The sequence below is a fragment of the Callithrix jacchus genome, chromosome 8, assembly GCF_049354715.1.
Source record: "Callithrix jacchus isolate 240 chromosome 8, calJac240_pri, whole genome shotgun sequence".
NCBI lineage: Eukaryota > Metazoa > Chordata > Mammalia > Primates > Cebidae > Callithrix > Callithrix jacchus.
This window is the reverse complement of record NC_133509.1, coordinates 13,876,781-13,885,457: the sequence shown is the minus strand read 5'-3', so window position 1 is coordinate 13,885,457 and position 8,677 is coordinate 13,876,781. Positions and strand designations below refer to the sequence as shown.

Sequence of the window (8,677 nt, the reverse complement as noted above, 5' to 3'; positions counted from 1 at the left end):
GGTGGGCCATGGTCCCTAAGATCTTTCTCAGCTCAGAGAGCCCATGATCTCTCCACCTGCCTGTTGGGAGTAGGGCCTTGCCCTTGAAGCAGGGAATGTGCCCTCCTTCTTTAGAGGGAAATTCTCTCACTCTGCAGCAGTCTGGTGGCAGGACTGTAGAAATTAGGTTCCCGTCAGACTCCCTTGAGTGTCCTGCTCTAGGCGGAGGCCCAGCCTGAGCCGCGCTATCCTGCCTTCACCCAGGCTCTCTGTAGCCTGAGAAGGACGGGGGAATCTTGGCTCAGACCTGGGTCTGTTTGCCTTCTGTCTGCTGAGTGCCCTGAGAGGCTGCTTACGTTGCCACTTTCTGCGGGTCCAAGCTCCAAAAATCTGTGAGACCCAGGTCCCAAGTGGAGGCAGAGACTATAGGGCACCAAATCTGTCCTGGCCCACCATATGGGGAAGAGCTTCTGTCCATCTTGTTCAGTTGGGGACTATGGCTCCTCCATGTGGGATGTCTAAGGACAGTGAGGCTGGGCCCTGAGGATGCATCGGGGCTGACCCTGCACAGCGGGAGCCATGAGCTCCCTCTCTTGAGTCCAAGACCAGTAGGCTTTCTGTAGGGGCTGGATCCAGGCTCCAGGTCTTAGACCCTCCAACACAGGCCTTAGATGGCAAAGGGACACTCTTAAGGGCACATGCATAGTTTTGAGCCCCAAGGAAACCAGGCAGTAGACCTCAGAATCACCGATGTCCACCTTCTTCTGAGCCCCATTCCATGGGATTCTGTGTGGATCAGACTGGGCAGGGGAGGCAGCCTGGTATGCAGTAAAGAACCTGAGCTCTGAACTCAAGACCCTGGGGTCAGGGCTCATGGCTTTGCAGCTAACACCCTGTATGACTAAACAAATCCATCTCCCCTCTGGGCTTCAGTTTTCTCAACTGGCCAATGGAGTCATAATATATTTCTAACTATGAAGCTCAAGGAAATCAGACAGGTGAAAATGCCTTGTTAAAACTGAGATAGGGCCAGGTGCAATGGCTCACGCCTGTAATCCTAGCATTTTGGGAGGCTGAGGCAGGCATATCACCCGAGGTCAGAAGTTTGAGACCAGCCTGGCCAACATGGTGAAACTTGTCTCCACTAAAAATACAAAAATTAGCTGGGCATGGTAGTGCATGCCTGTAATCCCAGCCACTCAGGAGGCTGAGGCAGGAGAACTGCTTGAACCCAGGAGACAGAGATTGCAGAAAGCTGAGTTCACGCCATTGCACTTCAGCCTGAATGACAGAGGGAGACTCTGTCTCAAAACAAAGCTCAAGTAGGATGTCCTGAGTTTTCCATGGGTGCTGAAATTCAAGAGCCTGGCCTTGGGCTTTCATTCCTGCTTCAGTTTCCATGGCTATCAAATGGGCTGACCTCCTAAGGGTGGCGGGGGAAAGAGTGATGGGAAGGGGGCCAGGCACACTATGAGCACTTGATTGATATGTGCTGTATCAGTCATCCATTGTTACATAATGATTGCCCTAAAAGTTAGCAACTTAAAACAACAGGTATTTATGATATCACAGTTTTCTGGTGTTGGAAATAAATTTTCAGTGCCATAAAAGAAATAGCACTCAAACATAAATTTTCTCAGCAAGGCAATTTATGTCTACAGAAGGGTATGTCTCATGGTTGGAGCAATGGTGAGAGCACACTTGAACAAGAGAGGGGAAGGGGTTCTTATCCTTGAGGTAGATAGCCCCTATCCCTACTGCTCTGTCATTCCCCTATTGGCTAGGGTTGGACTGCACAGTCTAAGCTAATTCTGATTGGCTGTTTTTGTTTGGAAAACTCTGTCCCTGTCGTGAAAGCCCTCCCCCTCCCACACAAAGGGACTCCCTTATCTTTCACTCTACATACCGTCCTGGCCTTCCCACCCGGCCACAGCCACCTCCTGCCCGGCAACCGGCTGACCAATCACCACCCGCCTCATCAGCTCTCCCCAACTTCCTGCCTCCCGGCTTCCCGCCTCCCAGTTTCCTGCCACCCAGCTTCCCGCCCAGCGGTTTAAACTGACCAACTGTTGCCCGCCACCTCGGCTCTCTCGGCTTCCCCACTCCCTCAGCCCTTCAGTCCCCTATAAAAGAACTCTGCTCCTCTGAGCGGCGCGGCCATTTTCCTGTTCTTCCTGGCTGGTCCGCCCGGAGGCTCTTTCCTCTCAATAAAGCCTGAACTTAAGACTTTCTTCTAACCTGCAGCCCGGTTTTTTTCTGAACGAGCTCTGTCTTCCCGTAGAGGGTAGGTCGGACAAGTGGTACCGAAACCCAGGAGTTGGGGCCGCTGGCCCAGCCACGGCCCCCTCCCCCGACCTACCCAACATTGGCCCTGCCACCTCTACGCTCTGATTAAGGTAAGCCAAGCTTTTTCTTGCTTTACCTTCCCCCGCTTCCCTTCTCCTCCTCCTACGGCACGGTGCAGTTGCTCCCCTCCGGCGTTCCGCACAGACTCCTCACCTAGTCTCGGCTGAGCCGAGGAAGTCCTCCGTTCCGGCTCCAGGAGCCTTCCGAGGGGTAGCTGCCAGACGGGGGACGCCCCTCTGACTGCTTCCCTAACCGTACTTAACTGTACTCCGGGGAATTTGCAACGAAAGGGGACGCCTTTTCTTTGCATCTACCCAACCGCGCCGGAGGGTCTGTAGCTATGCCCGCCATGGGAAATTTGGAGTCCAAAATACCTTCTAGCACCCCCCTTGAGTGCTTGCTGCGAAATTTTACCAAATTGGGATACTCCCAAACCCTCAGAAAGAAAAAGCTTGTCTTCCTGTCCCAGGTGGCTTGGCCCCAATACAAACTCAGTAACCAGTCACATTGGCCCCCGACTGGCACTTTCGATTTCAACACCCTCTGAGATCTCGACAATTTTTGTCGCCACACAGGCAAAGACAATGAAATTCCTTACGTTCAGGCTTTTTGGGACCTCCGTACCCACCCTGACTTATGTTCTTCCTGCTCCACTTACCAAATCCTCTTAGCTCGTACCCCTCGTAAATCTTCCTCCACTACCTCTCCCCCTCCCTACTCCTCATCGGAAGATCTGCCTGAACATCTGTCCCCTCCTGCCAACCTTGGCAACCAGTCGCCATCAACAGCACACCCTTCCCCCACTCCCTCTGCACCTCCTACCTCAGAGGCCATGCCTCGCCCTTCCTCCACTCCCTCTGGGCCCCCTCCCTCGGAGGCCGCACTTCCTCTTGCCTCCCAGGTGGCAGCCCACACCCGCTCTCACCAACCAACTATCCTGGCCCCACTCCGAGAAGTAGCAGGCACTGAAGGCTTAGTCAGGGTCCATGTTCCTTTCTCACTCCAAGACCTGTCCCAAATTGAGAAACGGTTAGGATCCTTCTCAGCCGACCCGTCCACCTATATTAAGGAATTCCAATACCTCACTGAAGCCTACAGCCTCACTTGGCATGATATCCGTGTTATCTGTACCTCCACCCTCACTGCAGAAGAGCACGAGCGCATCCTAGCGGCAGCCAGACACCAAGCAGATAAAGATCATGCTATAGATAACCAGATCCCCCTAGGCCCCAAAGTAATCCCAAGTGAAGACCCCCAATGGGACTATCAGGCTAGTCGAGGGTCTGATATACCCAAGAGAGACCGCATGATTAGATACCTCCTCAGGGGAATGGATACTGTATCTAACAAAGTTGTAAACTATGATAAACTAAGAGAAGTCACCCAACTACCCGATGAAAACCCTGCCCTGTTTCTCACCCATCTTCAAGACGCCCTTACCTGCTTTACTCGCCTAGACCCAGCCTCACAAAACTGGGCGACTGTCCTAGCATCTCATTTCATATCTCAGTCCGCCCCTGATATCTGGAAAAAACTGAAGAAGGTAGGAGATGGCCCCAAAACCCCTATACAGGACTTGGTAAAAATGGCCTTTAAAGTATTCAATGCCAGGGAAGATGCGGCTGAGGCTGCCCGCCAAACTCGCATGAAGCAGAAAGTCACTCTACAGACCCAAGCCCTAGTAGCAGCCCTTCGGCCGGCAGAAATAACAAGGGTAAAGCAAATACCCGCACCCCTCCCGGGGCGTGTTTCAAATGTGGAAAAGAAGGGCACTGGTGAAAAGCCTGCCCCCAGCCACCCCTATTTGTCAGCTCATGGGACACTGGAAGTCGGATTGCCCTAACTCACCTCAGGCCTCAGTTCCTCAAAACTCTGGCACGAGGGGGCAGCAGGGTAACATCCCCCGGAGCCAGGCTTCTGCCTCAGCTGGTCAGGAGCCAGGCATTCAGGAATCTCCAATCCCAAAGCTGTTAGGGTTCAGGGATGATTAACAGGGCCCTGGCTCCTCAACCTCAGTTACCCTTGCTGAGCCCAGGGTCATGCTCCAGGTAGCGGGTGAGAGCGTACACGGGGGCTACCTACTCCGTTCTTCCCTCCTTTTCAGGCAAATCCACCCCTTCCCAGGTCTCTGTTATAGGAATTGATGGGTCCCCCTCCACTCCTCACCAAACTCCACCCTTAACCTGTCTGTTTGGCCCTTCCATTTTTACCCACTCCTTTCTAGTCATTCCCTCTTGCCCTGTACCTCTCCTAGGGTGAGATATCCTAGTAAAATTGCAAGCTACCATTACTTTTCCACACACAGAAACCTTCCTCTTACCCCTCATCACCAACTCACCTTCCCCCCTTCCTCTGGCCGAACTCCTCCCTGACGTAAATCCCAAAGTATGGGATACTGATACCCCCACTGTAGCCTCACACCACCAACCCATACTCATACACCTAAAAGACCCCACAGCCTTCCCTTCTCGCCCTCAGTTTCCTATCTCCAAAGTTCACCGCCTCGGCCTCCTACCTATCATAAATAAACTGAAAGCTCAAGGACTACTCATTCCTGCAAACTCCCCCTGCAACACTCCCATTCTGCCTGTGAAAAAGCCCTCAGGTCAGTACCGCCTGGTTCAAGACCTCCACCTTATCAATGCAGCAGTCATTCCGGTCCATCCTGTAGTCCCCAACCCCTATACCATCCTCTCACATATCCCACTTTTCAGTCCTAGATCTTAGGGATGCTTTTTCTCTATCCCGCTACACCCCGACTCCTACTTCCTCTTTGCTTTTACCTGGAAAGATCCTGTCACCAATCTGTCTCAACAGTTAACGTGGATGGTCCTCCCTCAAGGCTTCCGGGACAGCCCCCACCTGTTCAGCCAGGCCCTGGTGACAGACCTGCAGCAATGTAACATCTCCCCTTCTTCCTTACTCCAGCTGGATCAAAGCTTTCCCCACAGCTTATAAAACCGCAGGAGTTGTAGCCGAGCACCTCATCCGGGACATCATTCCCCGATTCGGCCTTCCTTCTACCATCCAGTCAGACAACGGACTTGCCTTTATTTCTAAGATCACCACTGCCGTTTCCACATCCTTAGGGATTCAGTGGAAACTGCATGCAGCCTACCATCCCCAGTCCTCAGGTAAAGTAGAACAGGCCAACGGCCTCATCAAAGAACACCTAACAAAACTTGCCCTCGAACTCCGCCAGTCCTAGGTTACCCTACTTCCTATTGCTTTGACAAGGCTTCGAGCAAGCCCCCAGGGCCCCTCACAACTCAGCCCTTTTGAGCTGCTATACGGACGGCCCTTCTTACTCTCCTCCCCCCTACCACCAGACCCCCCTCCTCTATCTACCTACCTGCCCTATTTCACCCTCCTCCGAGCTCTTCTCCAAGAACACACTGATATCTCCCGTCCCCAGCCTGATTCCTCCCCTAACCAAATACAGAAAGTTTCCCCAGGAGACCTGGTCCTTATAGAGTCACTCTCTCCAAAGCCACTAACTCCCAGGTGGGAAGGGCCATACACAGTCATCCTCACCACCCCCTCAGCAGTAAGAGTCGCCGAAATCTCCTTGTGGGTGCACCTAACCAGAGTAAAGAGAACATCTCATGGGCCTCCCAAATCCTCCTAGAATGTTACCTCTACTGGTCCTCTATCTCTTAAGCTTACCAGAACCCCACAACACCTCCAGTAACCCTCCTTCTTTTATATGGAGATTCTACCTAACTGAAAATTACACCAAAACCACACACATTTGCAACACCCCTCCCTACAGCCACAACCACCTCCTCTCCACTTATGACTGCCCCCCTACAGGGTGCAACTCACCCATCTTTCTAAACTTCACTGATTTCAAAAACATACCCCGAAATGACTTTTGGGGTCATAATCCTGTCCTCTGTTTTCTCTATGATCAAAAAGGCCCCTGCAAAATGTCATCTCACCTAAATTGCATAAGATGCACCTGGACGAGTTGCGCCGCCCCCCCAGCACTCCATAGCGCCGATTACTCCGACTCCAAGCTGGAATACCACATTTTCAGCCGTCCTCCCTATCACTCTGTCCAAATCCCTGACCCTTCAAACTCCCGCTGGACCACACTCCAAAAAGCAGCTGTATACGACACCATAAATACCGGGTACCCCTCCTCCCACCTCTATATCTGGAGAGCTTTGGTAGCTCTACCCGCTACCCTTAAAGAAGTTCACTCCTCCATTCACACCCAGGAACAAACGCTGACCCAACAACTTCAGCCATCCTCTCAACCTTTCTCATGGCTAACCCTCCTCAATGAAGGCCTAAAAATCACTAACCAGCTTGCCAACCGAACGAGTCTACCAAAGCTATCTTCATGCCTCATGTGCGCCACCCCAGGACAAAGCCCTTTAGTCGCAGTCCCATCTAACACTCACGCCAGCTCCTCCAAACCGTCCTCCCGGGCTACCCCCATAGCAGATGTCGAGGTCTACCTGCCCCCAAACCAGCGAACACCAGTCTGCTATGGGAACAGCTCTCCCACCTGCAGCCCCACTATACCCATAACCACCAATCTCACCGCTCCTCATGGAACCTGTTTATGGTGCAACAGAACACTTTTCAAAACCCTCAACCCCTCTACACCCTCCCGCAGCCTATGCCTACCAGTAACCCTCGTACCCCGATTAACCATTTACTCCCCAGCAGAGTTCCAACAACAATTCATACATCATCGTGTACGACGGGCCGCCTTTTTACCCCTCATAGTAGGTCTCTCTCGCCGGATCAGCCATAGGAGCCGGAATAGGGGGAGGAGCCCTAGCCCACTCCCGTCAGGCCCTAGCACGACTAACCTCTCAATTTCAGGCCGCCATCGACAATTCTGCAGAATCTTTAGCCTCTCTCCAAAGACAGATCACCTCAGTGGCTCAAGTCGCCCTACAAAATCGCCGGGCGTTAGACCTCCTCACCGCCGAGCGAGGAGGAACCTGCATCTTCCTACAAGAAGAGTGCTGCTACTACATCAATGAGTCCGGCCTAGTAGAAACCCGAATTGAGAACCTCCAGAAGTTAACCTGCAGAATCAAAAATTCTCAGCTGAAGCCACAGCACAGTGGTCTTCCTCTGTGTATACCCTCTTGTCCCCGTTGCTTGGGCCCCTGATAGCCGTTTGCCTAATCTTACTTATCGCTCCTTGTTTTCTACAGTTCCTACAGCGGCGCTTTCAAGAACTAACTCGAGTCACCATCCACCAGATGCTGCTCCGACCTTACCCCGAACAGGTGCTGGAAGCGGACCCCTCCCGGAACATCCAGGCTCCTTAGGAAAAGAAACCTCTTCAGAACCCCCCGTAGACCCTTGTCAGCAGGAAGTAGCCAGAGAGACAACCGACGCCCCTGACCCCCTCTCTTCTTTTCTTTAAGGAGTCGGGAATGTTTGGAAAACTCTGTCCCTGTCGTGAAAGCCCTCCCCCTCCCACACAAAGGGACTCCCTTCTCTCTCACTCTACATACCGTCCTGGCCTTCCCCCCGGCCGCAGCCACCTCCCGCCCGGCAACCGGCTGACCAATCACCGCCCGCCTCATCAGCTCTCCCCAACTTCCTGCCTCCCGGCTTCCCGCCTCCCAGTTTCCTGCGGCCCAGCTTCCCGCCCAGAGGTTTAAACTGACCAGCTCCCTATAAAAGAACTCTGCTCCTCTGAGCGGCGCGGCCATTTTCCTGTTGTTCCCGGCTGGTCCGCCAGGAGGCTCTTTCCTCTCAATAAAGCCTGAACTTAAGACTTTCTTCTAACCTGCGGCCCGGTTTTTTTCTGAACGAGCTCTGTCTTCCCGTAGAGGGTAGGTCGGACAGTTTTAAAGAGAGGAGGAATATGAGCCAGAGTGGCGGGGTGAGCAATTTCGGTGGGAAAGACAATTATGGATCAGGTGACTAAAGGTGACTCAGGTCAGAGCAGGTGACCAGGGATGACTCAGGATGGAGCAGGTGACCGGGGTACAGATGCAAACTACTCATTAGAGCTGACAGGAAGGTTGTTTATTCAAACTAGTGGCAAGGAGACAGAACGAGGAAGATAAACTTTAAAATGGAGAACAAAGAACAAGGAAATTGAACATACTGACAGACTGCTTCTTAGAAGAGAAACTTAGAACTCACTGTATTTGACACTGGGTCAAGAATCTGGGCATGGGTTTCTAGCTGAGTCCTCTGCCTCATGGTCTCTCTCAGGCTGCAATCAATCTGTAACCAGGTCAACAGTCATCTGATGGCTCATCTGGGGATGGATCCTTTCTAAGCCTACTCGTGGCTGTTGGCAAGATTCTGTTTTTGTGGGTTGCACGCCTGTGGGCCTCAGTTCCTCTCTGGCCTGGCTGGCCTGGCT

General features: G+C 52.7%; 1 protein-coding gene across 3 annotated transcripts; it reads left to right on the top strand.

The window, feature by feature from the left end:
- Nucleotides 1–2,029: 2,029 nt before the first annotated feature.
- On the top strand, nucleotides 2,030–8,354 carry LOC118144792 (uncharacterized). Of its 3 annotated transcripts, none has more exons than XR_008474181.2 (3): nucleotides 2,030–2,375; nucleotides 5,254–5,459; nucleotides 7,506–8,354. XR_008474181.2 is itself a non-coding variant. In XM_054239365.2 (3 exons), exons 1-2 carry the CDS (start codon nucleotides 3,158–3,160, stop codon nucleotides 5,281–5,283), a joined length of 912 nt encoding a protein of 303 aa, XP_054095340.2. In that variant the 5' UTR covers nucleotides 2,030–3,157; the 3' UTR covers nucleotides 5,284–5,459; nucleotides 7,506–8,353. The 3 variants fall into 3 exon arrangements, 2 of the variants coding, with proteins under 2 accessions (XP_054095340.2, XP_054095339.2); XM_054239365.2 differs by having other exon boundaries at nucleotides 2,030–4,039; nucleotides 7,506–8,353; XM_054239364.2 differs by having other exon boundaries at nucleotides 2,030–4,930; nucleotides 7,506–8,350.
- The last annotated feature ends 323 nt before the right edge of the window (nucleotides 8,355–8,677 follow it).